Here is a 24,334-nt window from a genome sequence, read left to right as displayed (position 1 = left end):
GAAAGAGCAGGTAGGTCTTCTCTGTAGGGTTCAGCAAAGACTGTTACTGACAAGTAATTGGCAAAGAATGTATTCATTGTTGGCTGGTTTAAAAAGTAAGGTATGGATTAAATACCAGTTTTATCAAGTAAATTGTAATCTGAGCAGGGCTTCATCCAGCCTGTTAATTAAAATAGACCTTATGCAGTGGTTTGCTATCTCCAGCTGTAGTCCTCATTTAGGACCCATACAGATATAAAATGAACTAAAGCTAGAGTGGGGGAAAGCTTAAGTATTTAATTGGAAATTAAGCACAAATTATACTGAAGGAAAGCAAAGGAAAAAAACCAACTTCTCAAACCCTTTATTTAGGAGGAAATTAAATCATCAGAAATCTATAAACAAAACAACTAGTTTACTTTGCTAGTCCAATTGAGCACAAAACACCCTACCCGGCCTGTCAGAAAAGATCGTGTGTACAGAACTGGGTATGATCAGGTACTCTTTTTTGTACATATTTTTCTCTATTCCTACTTGCCAGCAGAAGGATTCAGGTTGGGTGACTGATATGTTAGGAACACTGAAGAAATGAGCTGGATTAACAAAACCAGGAAAGATACTCCTGCTGCACCTTATACTGCCTTGCAATTCAGTTAGTACATCACCCGCCTGCAACACTGCAAAAATCTGCCTCCGGATTCAAGAGCAAAGACACAATTTAAGACACCTATACCCTTTTTTTTTTTAAATTAAAAAATACCCTTTCCAAAGAAATAAGATGACAACTACATACTAGCCCAGCAGAATTCGTTTTAGTTACCTGTAATGAATATTTGACTTTCATTTGAAGTCGTGAGGTAAATTGTGCTGGAAGGATTCTCAGTGAGGTCCCGGACTACTCTCATCTGTGTGCACACCAAGTATGTCACTGGAGGAAAGAAACACCTTCATTCTTTTCCCGATAGTTCATTGATTTTAGAATGTCAAAACTGACATACACTGTATTAATTTTATTAAGTGGTCTAAACGAGACAATTTAGTTTTTGATCCTACAAATGCTTCAGCATGTTTTGAGTCTCCATTATAAATTATAATATGGAGATGTAATTAAATATTCAATTTAATTTCAGCATACATATTAGGACTAAAAATAAGACACTTCATCAGGCAGGATATCAAAGAAACAAATAGTATGAGTACGGGTATTAGATGGCTGTGTTTCTTAAGGATAAAAAGCATAAAATCACGAGAAATCATGACATGTCACTGCAAAACTTCTAAATAGAGCACAAACTCACTCTTTTGTTAATATCTCAGTTAAACACTGGAATGTCATTCTTTGCCATTCCCCCAGAACACTCAAGATGAATGCAGCCATAATCTTAACAGGGTTGTGCAGCTGATCCTGCATCATATGATATAAAAAATGCACATGACAGCAACCAACCAGTGTTAAAGGAAGGATGACTGCTTGGAGGAGAAGAGAAAGAAGGCAAGAAGAAAAATGTAAAGCTCTTTTAAAATCCTTAATTAAGGATTCCCAGTTTGAAATCTATTATTCTTAGCTCACGTGCAATAAATAACACAGCTGGGTGTTGACTGATATTTGGACAAAAATATTGACTCAAAGAAATTAAGCTTTTCCACTTTCACCTCTCCCTTCATTCAATCCTCTTAAATGATTCCTGTCTATAAAAAAGCCAGATATTTATAGGACAAAAGGAATAACAGATTTGACCAGCTGCTGTCTTTCATTGCCTCTGATGTAGGAGATGTGGCCCCAGGTGCTTCACTTAAGTTTCTGTCTGAAATTACTGAGACCAGGTGAACTCCACCTATCCATCTAATTGTTCACTGTCTAACTGACACTGCAATATGATAAGGGTTTCAAATATTTAAACCATTTTTTATTTTTATCTGTTATTTATCTGTTTAAGGAGATAAACCTCAAAGAGGCATTTTTTTATTCAGTGGCAACTATGCTCAGAATTTCAAATTAGCAACGAACTAGAAAAACACTGTAAGTAATTATTAGTAAGTATTATAGAGAGATGAATACTTGGGTGAATACGCTCAAACACGTCTGGCTGAGAAGTTGCAAATAATTCCAGTATGAAGGGTTGGTCTGAGGTCCCATCAATGGCATGTGCCCAACGATAGAGCCAGAAGTCTTCACAGTGTTCTGTATAAACAAACATCAAGAAAAATGTATAAGCATTTATTCAGAAATATAAAAATAATTTGATAAATTCTGAAAATCATATTTTATAGAAAAACCTCTTTTTCTGGCTCGTTCAGCCCTTCCTACAAATGTCACAAGACCAATAACATCACAGGAATAATTGTGCGGTAAGTCATCCAGTTCTGACCTAAAACCAAAACAGAAGAAATATGTGGGTAAGTTTCTCAGAAACTCTGCAAAAAACATTTCCAATTAACATTCACTGTAATGCAGTGTAATTTAAGTTCCAGCTTGATAATCAACAAAATTCTGTTTTACCTTGTGATAAACCGATATTTAACTTCAGGTAATCCCCATTCTGGCTTAACCATTTCTTCTGGAATAATGCTTATTTTAGTAGGAGGATTTCGATCATTAAGGCTAATTTCTGACAAAGAAAAAAAAGGTAACATTTAAGGCATGAATATAAACCAGCATCATCATCAATAACAACAACAGGTGCTACAGAATAGACACAAGACCTTCTGTTTTCCTTCATGGCCATGGTGTATTTATATCACGTTAATAATTACTTGAACTGGCATCGGGTATGGAAGTTCTCATCTGCTAGTTCTGTTTTAGTTTATTGTCTGCACATCAATTTTAGACCTTACTGGTATTTGGCAATAGAGCTAGTGTAGAAAGTACTTTGTATCTAATCAGTACTGTGGTATTAATTGCTGTTAAAATATCTGGCAGGATTGGACTTGTTAGCTCATGTAGGGAATTGGAAAGTTTAAATTACTCAGATTATAAAACTGCTTTGTTGAATTCTGTACCCAAATTCCTTACTTTATTTTGATGAAAACCTGAAGTCACAGGAATTGATTAATAATTTAACTAACAGTGAGATGAAGCTGGAATCCTTAAGAAACTTTATCCTGGTTTCTTTATGGGTTGGTTTTTATTATTATTATTATTATTGTTCTTGTTATGAGACCATATAGTACCACCTGGTGTTTTCTAGATGGTGAAGCCATTCTCTCTGTATTATTTATTCTGGTTGCTTGGGTTTGGGTAAGGGATTATTCAAATAATGTACCCAGAAAAGTAATTAAATAAGTATAAATAATGTATACAATTGTTTATATAACTGTATCTGGCCCCTCACCCTAGCAGAGCAAAATTAGGAAGGTGCTATACTTGAAGTCAGCCCCTCTACTTAGGAATATTCTTTTGGCTGCTGCTTTATAGAAATATATTTGGAGGACAATTGTGGATTTGAATATGGTGTTTTAAGACAATACCTCAGAGAAAACTGTGCAACCCAAAACTTTCTCACGCACTACTCATCAATTGTTTCCTAATTCTGAGATTAGATGAAAGTCATATACTCAAGGCAGGACTACACCCTGGGATGAGTCAGGAGGTAAGATCAGGCTTTTGTCAGTGCCACACAAATGCAGTGATCTGTGAAATGTAAACATTGCCTGGCAGAGGAATTCAACGTGGTGGTACCAACTATTTAAGCTCCAAAAGTTTTAGGTCCTGAAACAGCACCTCTCTGCATGTCTTACAATGCTGCAGCTGCAAACAGAGGCACACAATGCAGAACTCACTCCAGAGCAGGGTAGGGATTGCAGCAGCACACTGCCTTGCAAGCACTCTTAGCGTGGAAAGCCCTTTCCCTCGTGGACTTGTTAACTCTCCAGGTACATTGCACAATGTTTACAGGTGAATGGTCGTTAGGAAACACTGGACAGTTGGGGTTCGATGGAATTATAAATTGGAAATAAATTATGAAAAAGGTAACAAGAAAACTTAAGCAATTCGGTGTAACTGAAACCTGAAATATTGCCCCATATTGGGCATATACAGAGACAATTAATGAGGTATTAAGTTTCACTTGATCTGAACACAAACTGTCCTCACCTTCCCTGACAAACTTCCATTCTTGGCTAAACGTTTTTCTCTCCTGCCAACTCATCACAAATTCTTCAAATGTTAAGATCTTGTTTTAATGCAGATATACATCAGGCAGAGAATACACTGCGTCTAGCAGTGAAAATATTGTTTATTTTTGTGCACTGTAGCAAGTGCATTAGGAAACTGTCATGGTTAATAGGTTATACATACATCATCCTTCACTAACATGCATATTCGCTTGGTTCAAGGAAGTTATTTGAATTTTCTGAGTGCTGGCTGTCATTTTGTTCTGAGTATAAAAGCACAAAAAGGGAAGGAATTCATGTTCAGTGAAGTAGGAGAGAAAAAACACCAAAGTTGACCAAATCCAGTTTGAAAAGACCATTACTGTTATATTGCAGTACTTGTATTTCTGTAGTGTAGCTCCTTTGAGTATCTGCCACACTAAACAACTGCAAGTAAGAAAATGCTTTTTCATAGCCAAGAAACATTCTTCATACACACACTCCCATGGTGATGCTCTTTCAGCACACAGCAGTCATCAGTGCAACTTTTTATTCAGTGGAGCTGTGCAGTTACTCTAGGCCTTGGGAATAGACACTAAAACCTAAAGTCAGATCAGGTGATAATGTGCTTCAATGGCCTGGAAGAAGGTGTGAGCAGTGCACAAATAATATGTGTATTATTAATCAGGAAGTAGAATTAGATTAAAGTTCAGTACCAGAGACTTGTGTTTATAATGCCACTTGCTGATATCAGAGACTTTTATTTATTTTTAAAATAAATATTTTAACTAATTGTGGCAGTAAACTTTGCAGACGTGATCCAAATATAAAGAGGGAACTATAAGAACCTGGACATTAACACACCTTTCAGAGGTGGAACTATACCTTATCCATTGGTCTCAGCAATTGATAATTTTCTATTTTATTTCTAGGAAGAACTATCTTTCCACAGCCAAAATAAGTTTCTGTAATACTTAACCAATTGTAGCAAATCTCTTCATCTGTGAATCCCCCGGTGTTGGCTGTGTTTTAAACGGGTAACTGTCTTTGATGGCGTACTGTTCGAGGAGAAGGACTGTGCCAACCTTCATGCTGTTATACCACTCAGGACACAGTGAACTCCACAAAACCATTGACGTCATGCCTGAACCATCAGCAACTTCAAAATAAGCCTGGGGGAAAAAAAGAGATAATATTTATTCATTTTTTATTTATCATCATTCTGGTATGTGTTTATTTTGGGTAATGAACAATTTCTCTGATGATTACAATGGATATAGAGTATGTTCCAGAACTTGTATTGAATACTACAGTGGAAAAAAATCCCCACTTTCCGCAAAGAATTCTTCCACAATTACCTCAGCCCAAACTCTCATCCTCCCAGTGCTCAGTAATGGTAGGATGACGCCAGTTTCACTCTATGGCTTTTGGAGGAGGTCGGGGAAATCCCAACCACAAGAACCAGCACGGAAAAGATTCTTCTTTATTGCAGAGAATGCTGTATTTAGAGTAACATTTCTAAATATCCATGAAGGAAAAATGTATTTTGGAAGCTGAGAAGCTACAGGGATATTCACTAAACATTCCTGATCAAAAAACTATACAAGTCTGGTTTCCCAGCAAAAAAAATAATGCAGAGAACAATGTACTTTGCAAACCACTATGTTGTCATTGAAGTTTTTCTCACTACAAAGTTTGCTATATTTTTTTTTCAAACTGGGCAAACACTGAATCCATAACTGAGTAGATCACTGAGCAGTAAAAAAGATTTTTAAAAGGTCTTAGAATGATCTTACAACGTAGCAATCCACTGAAAAGAAAACCTCAACTAAAATATATTAGGAAAGTAATTAAGAATTTTACAATAAAATAATCTATCTGGAAGTTACCTAAAATTTGCTAAAATGTATTGCCTATTTTTTTTTTGACAAGACACTCCAACTTCCAAAGCATAAAGAACAGAAACATTTAGGCTAGTCAACTACTAAAACCTCCAAATATCTGTATTTCTTCACAAAAAGCTCAACTGAACAATACTAAGTGAAACACATCCACCAGTTTGTACATATGACCACTAAATGCAGCATTTCCTACTCTAAAGGGCTCAGCATTTTTTCAAGGCAGCAAATTTTTTTATATTTTTCAATATAAAATAGCTACAACATAAATCTTAACTTTATGAGCTTGTTACATGGGAAAAATTATTTTCAAATATCCTACACCTATATGTTTGAGTGTTAACCTATGTATTTATGCCTCTTTACCTGATAAGGCATATCCATTGCTTTCTCTGGTTTTCCGTAGTACCTTAGTCTAGATTTGTGCAGGATTCTCACAAGGAGTGGATGGAAGCGCACTCTGCTTCTCCATGTCATTTCCAGATGACCAAGATTAGTCAGCTTGGAGACTAAGGTCAAGGGGGGGGAGGAGAGGTGGGGGGAAAGATTAGAAAAGAGCATTCATGATTGAACATTCAAGTTTTCAGGAGTAAAGTTTTCAGACCAGGATGTCATATGTATTTTCAGAATGTTTCTAACATCTAAAAAGGCTCATTTGTTGATGACATTCACCATTAAATCCTGTTATGAGCCATCTGCACACAGCATAGCTTTGCTTTGTATTTTTAATTGAAAGAGAGTGATGACATATTTAAAATGACACAGAAGTGTTGTCACATGACCAGAAGAGCTACTACAAAAAACAGGCATTAGCCAACACAGGCACCACACACTTGTGCAGAAGTCCTGCTTGCACCTCCCTCCTCACCAGGCTTCATGGAATGGCCCAAGCCCCTCAACACTGAGCACATTTTGGGTGCCAGCTGCTGGATCTGAGCACCCTGTCTCATAGACCAGACATGAGATTACTACTGGACTGGTTGTTTTTGACACTTCAGAAGACTGGGCACAAGCACCACAGCTATGGGTTATCAGTCAATGTTTCGTAGAGTTTAAAAAAAACCTCTCAAAGTAACAGAGTCACAAAACGGGTTAGGTTGGAAGGTATCATCTCCCAGCCATGGGCTGGGACACCTTCCACTAGACCAGGTTGCTCCAAGTCCAGTCCAGCCTGGTTTTGAACACTTCCAGGGATGGGGTATCCACAACTTGGCAACTCTGGGCAACTTGTGCCAGTGCCCCACCATCCTCACAGGGAAGAGTTTTTTCCCGCTACCGAATGTTACGTGAACAAGTGAACTGTGATACAGGTGGCACACTTTGGCAGTGCCAAACACAACTGGAGGGTCACCAGGGATCTCAGCCCTGCTGCACGAGCCATCACAGAATCAATGAGGTGGGAAAACACCTGTTGGATCACTGAGTCCAACCTATGACCCAACACCACCGTGTCAACTAGATCATGGCACTGAATGCCACGTCCAGTCTTTCCTTAAACACCTCCAGGGACAGTGACTCCGCCACCTCCCTGGGCAGCCCATTCCAACGTCTCATCACCCTTACTGTGAACAAATTTTCCCTAACGTCTGACCTGAACCTCCCCTTAAGACTATGTCCCTTCGCCCTATTGTCTGGGACAAGAGCCCGACTCCCTCCTGGCTACAACCTCCTGTCAGGGAGTTGAAGACAGCACTAAGGTCTCCCCTGAGCCTCCTCCAGGCTAAACACCCCCACCTCCTCAAAGGACATGTGCTCCGGACCCCTCCCCAGCTCCGCTGCCCATCGCAAACCACCGCGCCGCCTCCCCACTGCGGGTTCCCCAGGAGAGGGCACCTCCCGCCTTCTCCCCTCTTACCGTCCACATCCACCTGCGCCGGGGGTCTGTCGGGCATCCACACGTCTCCATAGGGATCCTCGTTGTTCCAGAGCGGCAGGTAGTGCCTGTTCTCGCCGCGGAGGGGCTGGAGCGGGCGGGTGCCGTCGGGCGGGGTCCCCGCGGTGGCGGCGGTGTCTCCCGGCCCCCCCGCCCGCTCCAGCCCCTCCAGGCAGAGGAACCCGCGGTTCAGCCGCTTCTCGTCGTAGCGGTACGAGCAGCGCGTGAGGCGCAGGCGCGCGCCCGCCCGCAGGCGCGCGCGCTGCACGAGCCCGTTGAGGCGCGGCGCGAGGTGGCAGCGCTGCCGGCGCGCGCCGTCCGCGAGCGTCACGTCGTACCAGTACTGAGGGGCCGGGGGGGCGGCCGGGGGCGGAGGGGCCTGCGCCAGGTACCGCTCCACCGCCACCACCGTCACCGCCGGCGGCTCCGCGGGCGCCACGCTCAGCTGCGAGGAGCCCCGCACCTCCTCGAACACCTTCTGCAGCCAGGAGGCCCCGCCGCCGCCGCCCTCCGCCGCCGCCGCCCGGCTCTCCTCGGCGCGCTCCGGGGTAGGGTCCTGCATGACAGCGTCCTGGCGGCCGCTGCAAGGCGAGAGCCGCGGCCCGGGGCGCTGCCGGGGCGGCGGCGGGGGGCGGCAGAGACGGCGGCGGCCGCGGCGGCGGGTTCCTGCTGTCATAGGCCGAGCCGGGGCTCCGCCGCCATGGCGCGCGCGGGGCGGGGCCGCTGTGCGCGCGCGCCCTTCAAACCTCCAACGGCCGCCAACGGCGGGGGCGGGGCCGGGGCCTGGGGGGGAGTGGGACGGACCGGACCGGACCGACACCGGGACGGGAACGGAAACGGGGATGGAAACGGGAATAGAAGCGGGAACGGGAGAGCGGCTGCGCTCGCGTGCAGGGACGAAGTGGAGGCCCTGCGATGAGCGGCGGGAGAAGGGCGTGAGGGGGTTCCCGGTACCCGGCGGGCGTTTCTCCGATGGCCTGGAGGCCGCGGCTGCTCCGGTGCTGGCCCGCTGCCCGCCCTGGTCTGCGCCTTGTGGCGGTGCCCGGGAGCTTGCGGGTGCCGGGGAGGGGACGCCCCCCGCTCCCCGTTGGTAGGACAGGGGTGCCGCGCCTGGCGGCCTCCTGGGCAGCGCCTTGGTCCCAGCGTCCCTTAGGGACTTTCTGCTGCACCTGTTCCCGATTCCGTTTAAGTGGATGCACGATACTCGTCATAGCTTCCACCTCACCATCCGAGCGTGTTCCTAGTTGGAACGGAAGAGTCTCGTGCTAGCTCCTGAGACTGTATTTACCTTTTATATAGTTACAGTGTCTGGGTAATCGTCATCAACCTGCCATTAGAACACTGTTGAGTCTTTTTTCTTGGTTGTTTTCATCTTTAGAAGAAATTCTTAGTGGACCCTAAGTCTGTGACCTTATTTATATAATAATTGATTCTTGTCCCACTGCAACTATCAAGATCATCCTATTATTTATTGTACTATAAAATCACAGAATGGTTTGGGTTGGAAGGGACCTTTAAGACCATCTAGTTCTAACCACCTTTCCATGGGCAGGGAAACCTTCCACTAGGCCACTTATGATATTAATGAAGCTTCTGGAAATTAAGAACTTTGTATTCAATACTTTATTAGCACTTGCTATACATATATTATATGTATTTTTTTCTATTGGAAGACACATCTCTTGTATGAGGATAGGCTGGGGGAGCTGGGCCTGTTCAGTCCAGAGAAGAGAGGACTGAGAGGGGACTTTATCAATGCACACAAATATCTGAAGGACAGGTGTCAAAAGTATGGGAGCAGCCTCTTTTCAGTGGTGCCCAGTGACATGACAAGGGGCAATGGGCACACACTGATACACAGAAGTTCCACCTGAATAGGAGGAAAAAATTTCCTTACTTTGAGGGTAACAAAGCACTGGAACAGACTGCCCAGAGAGGTTATGGAGTCTCCTTCTCTGGAGATATTCAAAAGCCATCTGGATACAATCCTGTGCTCCCTGCTCTGGGTGACCTTGCTCTAGCAGTGAGGATGGACAAGATGATCTCTACGTGTCCCGTCCCACCCCAGCCATTCCATGGTTAGGCTATAGAGCAACAGTGCATAGTGAGGAGAAAGGGGTAAAAAGAAAGGCCAGGAAGAGCAGCAGTTTCCAGTCTTTATAGTGTTACTGGTCCAGACAGTCTTTGGAAATCCAGAAGACGAAAGTGGGGCTGCAGCTTAGGCAGAGCTGCCTCAGGCAGCTCTCAGTTTACAGCTTGAAAACGATTGTATTCTTAGTCTACTCCCTTTACCACTGTGGAGCATTTGCCTTGGGGAAATTGGAAAACCTGTTGCTTGAACCATTCAAAACAGAGTGAAAAACTAGACAAAGGGGGTATAAACTCCAAGCTTTTCTGGCCTTTACACTTTCCTAGGAATGGTATGAGTTTATGTATTTCATGTAACATGCATTCCTTAGTGAGAAAATTTAAAACAAATCAGTCATTTGTCTTGTTTATGTTGAAGCCAAGTATTGAGTAAAACTTCTACACGGTGTCTTTTTTCCCCCAGTAAACACGACTTGTTGTGTGGACTGATAAAATGGCATTTACCATTTAAAAAAATGAACATGACCCAAACACTGAGGTTGCACAGGATGTGATTTCACATCACATACAAGCCTTACCTGGAGAGCTGTGGTGTAGACTTTTTTTTAGTTATTAAATGAACCTATGGGAATAATGAGGAAATCTGTGGACTGTTGCCAGCTTATCCCTACTTTTGTCTGTGCTCAAGGTGTGATTTGCAGAAGAAACTTATTTATACAGAGGTAACTGTTACATGTACATGTGTTGCCAGATTTTTTTCGTTATTTTAAGTCACTGCAGTTTTATTAATGGAAACTGAAGCTGTAGCTTTTGTGGAGCAATAATGGACTGATGTGGACTCATAGGAGTGTTAATACTTTATATTGGATAAATGTGTATGCATTGCAGTTTCAGATACAAGATAGTTCATTCTCTTAGGAATTTGGTCCTGTTACCTTCTTTCTCACCAGCAGAGGTCTAGCTTACATACTGATTTCAAAACAGGGTAAATCTCTTTTGCTGACAGCATGTCAACAACATGTTTTCATGACTGGTTATGTCTGTGAGTTCCTCTAGATGTGTTTTCCCTACCATAACTGAACGGTGGGACCGATGTGATTGTATTAAAAACGGGAAGTTCAGAAACACTTGGAGCATCAGTAATCACCGGAGATGAGCCATCAGCAGGTGGCTGTATCGAATCACAAAACCAGAGATTTGTGTTATGTTGAGCCTGTTCCATCGGGATGTGTGAGCAGCTCACTGAAGACAGTATGATTTTTATATACTTACAACCAAGTGTGCTAAACCATACCTGTGTTCACCTCTGGGGAATCAATAGTCTGGAATTCTCAGAGATAATGAGCAGTCAAGCATCTTGTTTTTTATGTACAACACACCTTAAGAAAACAGCAGTTAGCCTCTACAGCAGTGACAGTGAGGAATGAGCTATGCTGTGTAGGAGGATGTTATTACATTCTGTTAAATATTACATTTAAAATATGTTGGAGAAGTGAAAGGCACAAAAGAATAAAAGGTGAGGCTCTAGATTTAAAAATATTAGTTGGTGTGCAAGATCATGAAGCTTACTATAAAAGTTGTTCACCACAAAGTGTTTTGAGGACAAAATGGGAAAGTTTTCTGATGCATTTGACCATTATCTCCTAGGTGCTTTTGTTGAATCTTCCTAGAGAATCACAGGAAGTGGTTAAATAATGCTGAAATAACATTTTAGGTGATTACCCAGCTGACATCCCCTTGCCCTTTAATCAGCTCTATGCACTTTAAAAAGCAGTTTAAGAAAGTGGTGGGCTATCAGCAGGAAAATCTCTTACACTTTTAGTGTGTGGAACCTTGATATATTGCGCAGGTTTCAGAATCTATAGAAGTCTTTTACATAGACTGCAGGTTTGCTTATGCTTCATTTAACTTAAATACAACTGTCTAAACATGGAACTGAACTTGTAAGCCAGCTTGTATGATGGTCTTTGGAGAAACAATTTAATTCCAGAGCAATCTGACACCATGAAACAAAGTACTTGTAAATGTAAAACAAACCAGTTCTTGTAGCATCAATGGCTGCAAGCTGTGATTTTTGTCTAGTTCCACTGTCCTCCTCCCACCGGGTATTTGTGCAAAGAAAAAGGTGGATGTGCAGAAATTCACCTGTGAAGCTGAGCACTGGCTGTCACCATTACTATCACTCTGTCTAGGCTGGACTCACACTGTCACCTCGACATCTTTATCCACTGCAAAGAAATATATTCATTTTGTCCCTATAGGCAGAGGTTGATGTTTCCCTAAGGATAGTGAATGGATTTGGAAAACAATAACAAAAGTTTCTAAGATTTTTACAATAGCTTATGTCACTATAACAGCATGATACTAGTTTTGAACTTCAGAGTATTTTTATTACTGTTTCAGTTGTACAATTTCAGCATTAGGAAACAATACATAATATACAGTACATGGCTTGCGTTGTTCCCAGGTTTTAAAGTTATGTGTCAAGGTTCAAGCTGCAGAATAGAGTTCACCATTCCTAAAATGAAAGCAGGCACATACATACAGTTCTATTAGCGCAATCCTGTGTGGCAAATACAACATTAGGAGCACCACCTGCCATTAGGACACTGCATGTACCAAAGGATTACTGACACGCATCCTTAACGTTCTGCCCTGCTGCCCCTGTAGCACTTGTTCATGTCAAAGTGACATCACTAGAAAAACACATTAGGCAGTTCACTCCTTGGTTTCAAAAGTTAGTGAAAGGGCACAGCTAGTGAAACACCTCACAAAATGAAGCTACAAATCTGATACACATTTTGCATAGTTAAATTTATGTCTGGATAAACTTAGATCACTGGATTTTTGTTTTCTTCTGGCCTTTGTACTTTTGCTTCAAGCTGAACAGTTATTCAAAACACTCATTCAGTGTCCCCCAGTCACTGCAGATACCTTTCCATTTCTTTGGTTGCTCTCTTTTCCTTAACACCTCTTAACCTTTTGTTTTCCTCCTACAGCAATACGCTGAGCCAGACATCCACTCCCTCCCCTTTGGCTACTCCTATTTATTTTTCTTCAGCTTTTCCCTCCTCTTCCTCTTCAGTCACTTCCACTCTCTTCTGTTACTCTTCTCAACATCTCTGGGCTCTTTCTCATCTTCAACCACTCTGACTGTCTCTTGATAGACAATGCTAGTCTTCTTGTTCCATCCAGTTGCTATTGCTATTTGCAATACCACTTCTAAATCCTTTAAAAAGCATTCACCTCTAAGGGCCTCATTCTTTCCATATTTACACATGGATATAACCCCGAAAATTCCAACCGTTTTACATAGTAAGTAGAAGACGAAAATTCAAACCGCTGCCTTGAATTGTAGCTGGAAAGAAGAGAGAGCTAATAGAGGGAGACGGAATGAAAAAATAAAATCCCAATGTAATAGTGCACATTCCCTCTCTTGAACTTGGGGTTGTTTGTTTTTCCCTCTTGGTATGGAGTTAAACATCTCCACAGTTTGTCAACTTACTGTCACAATTTTCTGTAACAATAATCTTAAACAAGTTCGATGACATTTGCTTCTTTGATATGGGTTGTTGTTCTAAATTTCCACTGTTCTCTGCTAAATTCTTTTTAACTAGCATCAGGAAAAAAATCAGCCTTCTACCTGTTGACACCAGAACAGGGGAGGGGAAATATTCACATGCATCCCCTGTAATGCAGAGGCTGCTGAGATAAGCACACTTTAAAAATATTATAGGGCAGCCTGGATCACTTGATTGCTTATAGCACGAACAGTTTTGCAAGCAAGTTTTGCACACCTACTGTGTGCAAAATGAAAGCTGTTCTTCCTTCACAGTCTCTCAGACTCTTAAATCAAAAGCAAGTAAGTTGTATTTCTGATTGTCTGCAACTTATTTTTTTGCCTATAATTGTAACTTTAACCTCTGTTTCTGTTACAGGTTTGGGCTTGTTTGGTTTTGTTGGGGTTTTTTTGTTGTTTGTTTGTTTGTTCTGTGAAAGTTGAACTAAACAAGCCCAGTGTTCAGTAGCATAGGAAGCCATGCCAGGTTTTGCTCGTTTGCCCCAGCCCTGGCACTGGCAACAGGTAGGAACATTACTACAGTCAGACAGAGCTCCTGTTGTCACACAGCTCTGCCAGAGCACCCCTCCCATTCAGATTTCAAGTCTGCTCACAAGCTGATTACTTACTTACATTAAGAACCACATTGAGTATTTAACTGCAGATTTTTTTAGCATGGCTTTAGGCTTGTTTTTCTGTTAGTTAAACATTTAAAAGGAAAATACTTTGTAAAAAAAACCTACACATTTTGAGATAAGCTAGTGCCTGTGAAAAGTGCGAGGTTAAATAACTTTGGAAAGTACAGTCCTCCACATAGCCAAAAATGTAGACAGCCACAGTGCAGACATCTCTGACCTGCCTGCAGCAGTTGAGGTGCCAACACGGGGAAAGGGGAAAAGGGTAATTAGCCCCTAGTTTGATTCTCTGCTGACATATACAAGGATATGAGTTCTGAGCACCTGTCAGTCACTGCATGACTGCCAACACTAAATGAACCTGTCATACTGTACAGCACACCTACCAGTTGGAACAACTTCATTTCTGCCTTCCTTAGTCAACATAGAATCATCATCCTTGAGGTAGACGACCAGATATTCCAATACACTTTCCCTGCACCTTTCAGTATCAAATATTTCAAGTAAAAAATACCTATTTTCAAACACTGTAGCTAGTGATTTCACTTTAGTATCACCCATACTGTATCATGTCTGGAATGAGCTCTTTTGTATTACATTTGATGCTTTACATTTTCAAAGCACATCCAAAAATCAGCTAAATGAGGATTGCATTAAACCCTACAATTTAATCATAGTATATGATTATATATAGTATATATATATTATATCTCTATAGTTTTATGGCCAAGTTATAAGCCCCTGAGAACAGAGTTTATGCAGAAACACTGGCACCAATAACACTAGTGGACGCGGCTTTATTTAGATGTAATTAGCATAGAAAGCACCTGGAATTATTTATATTTTCTATTTATAATAGATTAACTCTTTGGATAATTTCATAACTATATTAAGAATACATTTGTTAATCTTAACATCCATTGCAGAAAGATTATATTTACACACAAATACACAAAGACTTGATGTGAAAGAGCAGAAAGGAAGAAAAGGTGCCTGATCCTGTGCCCTTATTTATATACATGGGTAGTGCCTTTAAGTCAACTTGTATGAGTGTGGGTCCCAGGTGTGGATAAAAATTACAGGTTCTGGTCCATAATACTTTATGCATCTTTGACAAACTACTATTTAAACTATTTTTACAAATACATTCTACAGTAACTGTGTCTATGGGCTCAGGCATCCAGCCCTGAGAGAAACACAAAGTCTGCATTTGTAAAAATCCCCCCAACATGTTAAGAATTAGCTGTTTTTACAACTCTGCACTGAAACACACCTGTCCACCCAGCACAGGGGACGATCCCTCCAGTGTCCCAGGCTGTGCTGGGACCTACCAGGAACAGTTTCTCTTTATTATAAGACTTGGACAAGTGAGTCTTGGTGAAACAGTAACAGCTTGCTTGAAATGCAAAACAAGCCCAAATGCAACTCAAAATAGATTCAAATTGTGTTTTTATATCTACCTGCAAATGTTGCTGTCCAAAAAAGAGACTTCAGTTCAAGATAACAACATTACATTATCTGTGAAAATGAAACCATACACTTTTCAGAGTACAGGAGCTTCTTATCAATATTGGCTGCATTCTTCATTAAAGTCTCCTAATACAATCTTGGTTTGAAACATACTTTAGAGAACAAACTAAACATGTTTGCAATACTTTGACAGAAAAATGGAATTCTTTCCAGACTGAAAGAATATGAATTCTGTAAGTCAATAATGACAACATTTTTGTAGGTAAAAAGTGCAAATTTGTGTATATTACCTTTAAGAATTTTACACTGCTACCTACAGGGAATTTCAAAGTGTCCTTCTTTTGATGTGCTTTACCAGTTGAATAGTACGTTTTGACCAAGAGTCATAAAGTATATTTGACTGCTGCCTCCTGACTGTACAGATGCAAAGAACACCTTGAAAGGGGAAAAAAAAAAGAACAAAACATTATGCTACTGTCAGTTTACATTTATAAGAATATTTTTACTCATATAAGAAGTCTGATAGAATGCCACAGTCCCAAATACAAGGATATATGGATATCACAAATCAACTTTAATCCCATGAGAAACTTCTTAAAGTGAAACTCTACTTGTGGTACAACTGGACTTTTCTTAATATATATTTCTTTTCTAATTTGAAAAGACACAGGAGAACATTTAAAAATAATTTAAACAGTTTGGGGGCCCCAGTTTTCCAAATATGACAGTGGGACTAAGAAGGTTTCAGAGAACATTTATCAAAATTGCTATATACAAGAAATCATACTTGATTATCCATACTTTGGTGTCTGCAATTAAGAGTGTTGTGGGGTTTTTTTCTCCATGATGGCTGCTCTGAACTGCCTGTAATTTCAGTAGCCCAGGAGAGGCAGTCCCGTAGCTGGGTGTTTTTGGGGCTGACTCACCAGACCTCCCCACTATACCTGTGCTGTGGCCAGTTAGCAATGTCTGTATTTATTATCACCTCTGATAGCAGGGAAGGCTGGGTGGAAAAGGAGTTCTAACAGAGCTGGTGGTGGGAAAGTGCAGAATATCCATAGTGAGGGTTTTGTGGGATCAGTGACTACCTTGGCTTTGAATGGGGAAGTTATACTAACATAAGAAATAACCAATAACAAAGTTACAAAAATTAACTGGTCTTAGTGTCATAGTCAGCTATTACTCATTTTTGCTAAATCACCACACTCAGTAACCTCTGTACCTTGTCATTTCTTTCACAAAGAAATTTTAGCTTCTGTGCTTTCTTGTGCATAAATACTCCTTCCAGATTTCCTGTCTCCACAGAGCGTAGTTCAATGGCTTTCTCTCCCCAGCCCATGACCTGATTAGATTGAAGGTAAGCTAAAAGAAAAAAAAGAGAAAAAAATAATTTATACTATTTAACACCTGAAAGACTGATTCTTGCCTCATTTATATCAATTATGGATCTGATGCATTTCTCTTTGATAACAATATATTCTGAATTATTTGTATTTTAAATTTACACAAAACGCCTTGGGGATAGTAACTCATTTTCAGTTTCTCCTCTCAGACTTATTCTGGACTCTAGACATAAATCTTAACTACTGCTGTATGTCTTAGATTCACAAAAGGTTGAAGGAAACCTCTGAAGGACATATTTTTGAACCCCCAGCCCCAAAGCAGGGCCAAATTAGACGGGGCTAATCAGGACCTTGTCAGGACATGTTTTGATGGATATCTCACAACCTCTCCAAGACACTGCTGCAATGCATCACCAATTTAAAGTTAAAAACTTCTTCCTAATATGATTTTTTCTTGGTGCAACTTGTGTTCATTTTTGCCTCTCAGCCTTTCAATATCGAAGTCTTGACTGTCTTGTCTGTACCCATCAGGTACAGAGACTGTTCTCTGTCACCATTAGGAAGCTCAGTTTGTATTTACTATAAAGTTCAGCTTAGTCTGAAACCTAAATACTTTAGAATTTGAGACTATGGCATGATTAATTTGGTGTCCTTAGCTATTGTCTTCCCATCACTGGTTACGTGCAGTATCTCCAAAACCAAAAGAAGATATTCCAGCACTGTGGAAGCTTACTATGATACTTCCTTTAAATCTGGCAATAAGAAATTGGAATAGTGATGAAGGAGTTTAACACCACAAATTTCAAATTAGGCACAGTTTCAGTGAAAGCCCTCTGATTATTGCATGTATGGGCTTCCAAGGTAAAATCACATTAGTTATGCTCTACTGGTAGTCAATGCTCAGAAATTGTTCTTCTTGCTCAACTATCAACTGTTATTTCATTAGCCTGAGAATCCTGGTGCTCTGAAATGATGTAAAGGGAATGTGTGCATTGGACTGGGTTTAGCTTCAGTGGACAGGGCTTGCCTGCCCTACATTACTAGTGTGAGCAATGTCTGTTTCTTAGAGCCTTCCATGTTGCTTTAGGTTTTTGTCTAAAAGTTAAACTTTAAGTACAGACTGATACAGGAAGCGACAGCCCGTGATCCTACTTGGAGAAGGACAGTAGAAAATAAGGGCAATATGCCCAAGTGTCTGTATATGCTTCTAGCAGTGTTGATTTAATATTAACTTGGAATCTTTGATTTATAATTGTTGTTAAAGCAAGTGTATGAAAGTCATACCTCCTTGGAAACACGTGTGTTTTGGCTACAATTCTGTGATTTTAGTTTCCTCAAGTTCTATGAATTTCCCCTAAAACTGTTCAGATGACTTTCTTTTCAGTTACTCTTTGTGCATACTGAAGGCTTCCCTGTCACTAGAGCTGAGAGCAACACAATTCTTTCCCAGTTTCCCAGTCATGAGGAAAAAGGAAGAAACCAACCTGTTTTAAAAGCAAAGCAGCAGTGAGCAACTGAGGGTAAGTGGCAAAAGAAGAGGGGTATTTTCTAAAACTCAAACACATGAAATCAATACATTTTTAAATCTTTTCAGTTCTTAGGCTGTACAACAGGGTATGATTGATGTAGGCTGTGAGGGTGTCATTAACATCTCTGAACCCACTGCAGCAGTAGCTGGGTGAGCCCCAGGGCAGCACCCAGTGAAGTCAGCATGTGAAAAGGTAAGCCCGGACCACACATAAAGTGAAAACGATAAAAGTGATACAACACTCAGAATTCTGCTATTTTTTGTAACTGACAGCACATTAACCTCTTCAAACTTGGCTTTTGAAACAACAGAGGCAGAGGACACTATGGTTCTGGGGGGTGGGACAGCGAGGCAGGTGCATGTATATAAACAGCATGGAAGCATTCTGTGGCTACACTGCTTAGTATAGGTCAGATAGGTTTAGCAACAAAGACCTAATCCACTCGTAAGTCTCCTGATCTTTTCCACTACATGAAATCTGCACTCCAGGTGTCAGTATGCTGTGTCTGTATCAGCTGTATCTGTGCCTTTGGCAGATTTCAATTTGATAGCTTCCTTTCAGCTCCCAGTAACCACTTCATTAAGCTCTGCTGCAACCTCTAGGTCATTTGGGATAGAAAGCCTGCATGACTGGACCACTACTGCTGTGTTCAGAAGAGACAAGTATTACGAGTATCCAAGCAGTATTACAATAGGAACATAATAAACCAGACACACCAAGTTCAGCCCTGATGCTCTGCTGGTCTGCGAATGTACTGAGAACTTGTCAACTGACAATGGCTGATTTAAGTACAAGTAGCATAAAAAGTCTTGTCACAGAATGAAAAAATTCTCAGATTTCATTTGTGAAACAACTTGCCAACAAAATGGCTTGATTATACCATTTGCAGGGTTGTCCCAGTTATAAGGATTTAACTATACATGGAGATGAATTTGGAGGATAGCAGGCTGTGAATTCAGAGGTCAGTACAAAGTCTTGATAATCTTCCCATAAGGGAGCACTTTACAGGTGTTTGATGTGAGATGAATTGAGAGCAGATACTCAAAGTTGTCTTCTTTTGGAACAATAGCTCCTATACTACAAGAAACTTGGGAATAGTTACTGTGAGTCCACTTTTCACTCCAACAGGCTTTAGATAAAAATGTCCTGTGCTTCTAGCTGGCAACATACACAGGTGCTTATATTACATATTGTACAGGTTTTTAGCAACCTTAGACTTAACAGCCACTCTGATCCTTTGCACAGTAGCTAAGCTGAGAAGGTATATACTGACTCAATGATGTGCCAGTAGCTGCTTAACCTACTGGAACAAAGTTATTCAGAGTTCCCTGAAGCTCCCCTGCTTCACCCAGATTACCGTGTATATTAAAAGACCTACAACTGTGCATGAACTGTGGCTCTTGCTACACCATTTACCCCAGCAGTACTCCCTGGACATCAAAGAATACATGCCAGAAAGCCAGTGTAGCAAAGTGAGCTCAAAATCAGTTTCTTATAATTGTGAAAGCATTAGCAATGCTCTAAATTTTGCAAGACTTGGTATTTCCTGTTTACCCTGTGTATTGAGCAGAGCCAGGGAGTGACTGTTTCAAGGGTAAATGGTTGAGGGAGATACGGAAAGGTTAAAGGAATCACTGAGCCATATTGAATCCATTAACTTCTATGAAGTGTCACTGACATGAGCTAATGATCTCACACCAGTAGCATATTCACTGTCTGAATGAGACAAGTGCACTTAGTACCACAGAAGCCAGGTACTGTTACAATCTCACTTCCCTTCTTAATCTTTCTTTTTTAAAATGTTTCTCTTTTAAAAAAATCCCTGTTCTAATCTCATGTACTGAATTTGGCTCACTGCCCTGTAAGCAGTTATTCCTAACTGACCTCTGCATGAGAGCAGAATCAGGCCAGCTTTTAGCAAAATATCATAAAGTTGGGCTTTTCTGATTAGTGTTACAAAAATAGGGCAGGAAAGGACCTTAATGCACCTTCTCTTCTATCCATATCTCTGTGCTGCATCAGTATCACTGGTGACAATTGTTTGTTTAACCTGACCTTAAAGACCTCCAGTGATGGAGACTCCAAAAATTCCCCAGGCAACTGATTCCAGATAAACTAAGAAGTTTAAAATGAAGAAACAGAACATGATTTAAAAGAGTCTGACCCACTTTTGTGTATCTGAGTCATGATATCAAACTCCATTCCAGAGTGGAAGAAAGTGTACACTGCTTTACTGAATTCCTTTTTGGAGACAATCAGTATGTGCACAGGTGAGATTCAATGCAAAAAAGCCACTAAATTTTGCTTTCTGTACAGGTTTGTGAAAATTGCTTCAGGCAAGTGTGGAGCTGGGCAAAACACACAGAGGAGAATATCCAGTGATGACTTTGGTGACAGTAAAAGGTACCATCGACTGCCGAGTACACTGCTGTAGAACCCTTCTTTGGCCCTTCAGTCAAACCCAGTACACTCTGAAACCACAGTATATTCAAGCTTTTTTCAATATATACTATATTCAATATATATAAAGCTTTTATTGGTTTCCCAGTCTTTGGGGAAAACATGTTTGTTCATTTTTAGACAAATGGAGGGGACACATACATGTTGAGGACTGGGAATGAAAAAAACCCAGAGATACCAACAGTGTCCTGTGATGTAGCAAAGCTTGTTCCCACAAAAACCCAGCCAAATGCTCTCCAGTGATGCTGCTGATGACTGATTAGGGACTGATAGCTATTTTGCATGTACTTCTGTCTCTAGCCCATGCTTTAATATTTACTGATCATAAAGTTGAGCAGTTTTAGGTAGGAAAACTGAGGAAGATAACTTCTCTTGTGCAATTCTGTTAAATAGTTTTACTGCTATAATTTATGTTACCTGGATAGAGAAGAGGGTGTTTTTCTTCTTCCAGTCACAGCTGTGGAGAACTTTTATTAAACAAGAGAGGCTAGAGAGTCAAAATAAAGAAGGAAAAAAAGCTAAGGCTGAATAAAGTTAGAAATAGACAAATTAAGAAATTGGCCCTGGAAGGCCGGTGTTTTCCTGCTGTACATTTTGGTTAGAGTGCACTGGGAAAAGGGATAACAGGATAACATACAGTAGAAGTGATACCCCAACCCAGAAATGCATTTGGGGTGGCCATTTGCTCGTTTGAATGCCTTTTGCTGTTCCCTTGGGGAAGAGCGTGCAGGAGACCTGACCAACATCAGTCACTCAGATACGAGCGGGGGTGTTCTGTGCACGAGCTGGACAGCAACTCTCTCAAGAACTGGTGAGTATGGTGGTAGAACACTGAGGCAATAATTCCACCACCTTTTGGTAACACTGTCTGTTTCTCTCCATAATATCTGTTTTGCTTCCAATATGTACAGGGAAAATGAAATAAGGGCTTTTACTGCTTCCGCACTCTGGGAATATCCAGATTTGTGTCAAACCTCTGAGATTACATAATGTAAATAATTCATTACTCACACAAAAGGGCAAAAGTGCTCCCCAATCTTATTAACTTGATGTTTCTTAAAGCCTTTTTTAATCCTGTTTTATAGAAAGAAAATATTACATCTATATTTATATTTAGCCCTACATATGTGAAGTATCTTTCAGCTTAAACATAGAATACTTCTACAATTTTAATTTCCCATGGGATTTGAGTTTCCTCTCTCCAATTTCTTATTAACAGATCGGTCACAGAGGTCCCAACTTTAAGACTATGAGTAAGTTATATTTAGATTCCCTGCCCTAAATCCATTGATTATAATACGAACTATTTTTTACTTTTTGTATCAAAATATTCTCACCAACTACGAAAGTTTTCTTTCAAAATACTTGTTTAAAGAAATCAAGAAATGAGCAAAGGATGACTAGAGAGAACCCTGAGGTTAACACAAGACCCTTCTATCTCTGCAACATAGAGTGAAAATTTTGAGGTAAGCTCATACAGACTTCAGGAGGTCCGAAATGGGTCTGAAAATGTCCCCCAGGAAAACAGTTTCTTTTAAGAAACTCTCAAATTTCCACCAAGCTGGGCCATGCAAATAACAGTTAATTCCTTCTATTAAGATGTAATCAACCTTGAGAAACTGAGAATATCATGCCTAGCCAGATGTATACCAAAGGATGTTTAAGTCAGAGTAATGGACTGGTATAAAAGATCACATTCAGTTGGTTCGAAGTGGTGAAGCTTAATTCACTTCAATGCCAGCTGGGAACATGCAAGGAAATTTCCACTGAAGGGAGTGTGATTTCCAGGATGCAAGAATGCTTTACAAACCTCTTGTATCTGTGGGTTTCATGATTCAGTACTTACAGCAACATTAGGAAGAAGGACTTAAGCTCTCCCTGGTCTGCTTCTAAGGCATTCACTAGATTAAGTGGAAAAGCTTTGAAATAAATCAGTGTCCACTGACACAAACTGCAGATTTCCCAGGAGTCATAGATCTATGCAACCCTTCTTGTGTTATCCCCCTTTCTAAAGCAGGATGTAAGAAAGCCCTTTGTTCCTTATCTCTCGTCTGTCTTAGAAGCACACTCTCTAGTAACGATGACTCTTTAGGGCATATCAACAGTAAGGATAATACAACTAGGAAAGTTACAATACAAAACCAGTTACAAATAACATCCATGGTTTAAAAACTATTAAATATACGATTAAGGTTAATCTCTGATAGAACACTTATATAAATGCAGCTGATTTTAAAATTGTTTCTTCCCAAGGCAGAAAAAAGGACTTCTAACTCATGAAGTACTTGTGGGAAAACAAAGGAAAGGTTTTTAGTGAAAATTTATGAATTAGTTATTTATGAATTAGTTATTAGTTTTTAACTTAGCTATTTATGAAAATCATATAACGTATATGTGCACCATAGGGGGAATAAGACACTGCAGTTCCAAGAAAATGTTCATGTTAAGTAAACTTGCTCCTTTTAGTAAGGCCTAAGGAAGCACATCCCATAACAATATGCTTCTTGAAAGCTGCTGTCTCCTTCAGACTAATTCATCAGTCCAGCATTCAATTACATTAAATATTTCTTATTAAAGGGTGTTATTCTATTGATTTTAATGGGCTTTTCCTAAAACTACTCAGCTAGAAATGAAAGGAGAAAGGTGTACATCCTTGATTTTCACTGTGGCATCCAGTTTTTTCGAAGCTAACACCATGCTTCTGTACAGTCTAAGTGTCTTGGGCTTGTTTTGTTTATTGGCATGTTTGTTTTAAAATGCAAAAGAACAGGAGTGAGACAGAAATTAAAAGTAACAAGTAATAAAAACAAAAGTCTGCCTGTGTTGTTCTTGGTTTTCCCCATAGTGTTAGCTTGAAGCCCTCCAGGGAAGGTGAAACAAACAGCTGTCCTGGCTCCAGTACAACCAGAATCTCCTCCTACACAGACAACTGCAAGCATGGGGAGCTTGAGAATCTGTTATAAATACCCTGGGTTGGCAGCCCTGTGAATTTAAAGTGATAAAATTAAGGGGCCATTTGACAGCAGTTACAGATCTCTTCAGCAACTGACCTCTCTGTAGCTGTGAATTTGTACATAAAACGCTCTGAGCTATGAACAACCAAAGCACCTTTTCCCCCTCTGTAATTCACACAATTCTCTCTGTGAGAACTGGTGGCAAGCTGCATCATCAGTGAGGTTTGTCTGTACAGTTGAAGTGTGATGCAATAAACAGCGTGGCAATAAACAGACTGTGATCCAAATGTGAAGACCCTATTGCAGTCATTGGCCATGTTAACACAAACATCCATAAATCTGTTTACTCTTTACACATCTGGTTTGCTCAGAAGTTGTTTTATGTGCCATACACTTTCACATGGATACAAACCTCGTAAAGAAGTCAGGCTTCATGCAGCAGAATCTTGTATTT

General features: G+C 40.6%; 2 protein-coding genes and 1 long non-coding RNA gene across 8 annotated transcripts in view; 1 reads left to right on the top strand and 2 right to left on the bottom strand.

Moving 5' to 3' along the window:
• Positions 1 to 8,540, bottom strand: part of RADX (RPA1 related single stranded DNA binding protein, X-linked) — a 20,632-nt gene extending 12,092 nt beyond the window's left edge. The window contains exons 1-8 of one of the 3 annotated variants that reach the window (XM_027687188.1): positions 8,021 to 8,540; positions 7,825 to 7,936; positions 6,336 to 6,478; positions 5,051 to 5,243; positions 2,480 to 2,588; positions 2,257 to 2,348; positions 2,039 to 2,161; positions 800 to 907 (exon numbers count right to left, since the gene is read on the bottom strand). In XM_027687188.1, coding sequence (XP_027542989.1) covers positions 800 to 907; positions 2,039 to 2,161; positions 2,257 to 2,348; positions 2,480 to 2,588; positions 5,051 to 5,243; positions 6,336 to 6,478; positions 7,825 to 7,936; positions 8,021 to 8,518 — 1,378 coding nt within the window. In that variant the 5' untranslated portion in view covers positions 8,519 to 8,540. Of the gene's footprint in view, positions 1 to 799; positions 908 to 2,038; positions 2,162 to 2,256; positions 2,349 to 2,479; positions 2,589 to 5,050; positions 5,244 to 6,335; positions 6,479 to 7,824 lie in introns of all 3 variants that reach the window. The other 2 variants (XM_027687189.1, XM_027687186.1) reach the window with 2 other exon arrangements.
• On the top strand, positions 8,214 to 24,334 carry LOC113969463. 3 transcript variants are annotated; one of them, XR_003534863.1, is made up of 5 exons: positions 8,214 to 8,390; positions 16,900 to 16,951; positions 18,322 to 18,658; positions 20,783 to 22,392; positions 23,772 to 24,334. It is a non-coding gene; the product is annotated as an uncharacterized LOC113969463 (long non-coding RNA). The 3 variants fall into 3 exon arrangements; XR_003534864.1 differs by lacking the exon at positions 23,772 to 24,334 and having other exon boundaries at positions 20,783 to 22,179; positions 22,302 to 22,512; XR_003534865.1 differs by lacking the exon at positions 23,772 to 24,334 and having other exon boundaries at positions 8,216 to 8,390; positions 20,783 to 20,869; positions 22,146 to 22,512.
• The window catches only part of NRK (Nik related kinase), a 92,105-nt gene continuing 80,069 nt past the window's right edge, over positions 12,299 to 24,334 (bottom strand). For both annotated transcript variants that reach the window (XM_027687184.1, XM_027687185.1), the window contains exons 30-31: positions 16,817 to 16,956; positions 12,299 to 16,029 (exon numbers count right to left, since the gene is read on the bottom strand). In XM_027687184.1, coding sequence (XP_027542985.1) covers positions 15,946 to 16,029; positions 16,817 to 16,956 — 224 coding nt within the window. In that variant the 3' untranslated portion in view covers positions 12,299 to 15,945. The remainder of the gene's footprint in view (positions 16,030 to 16,816; positions 16,957 to 24,334) is intronic.

This window comes from Neopelma chrysocephalum, unplaced genomic scaffold, assembly GCF_003984885.1.
Source record: "Neopelma chrysocephalum unplaced genomic scaffold, ASM398488v2 Primary Assembly neopelma1_73b, whole genome shotgun sequence".
NCBI classification, from domain to species: domain Eukaryota; kingdom Metazoa; phylum Chordata; class Aves; order Passeriformes; family Pipridae; genus Neopelma; species Neopelma chrysocephalum.
The sequence above is the reverse complement of the archived record's forward strand: the minus strand, read 5'-3'. Positions and strand labels throughout refer to the sequence as shown.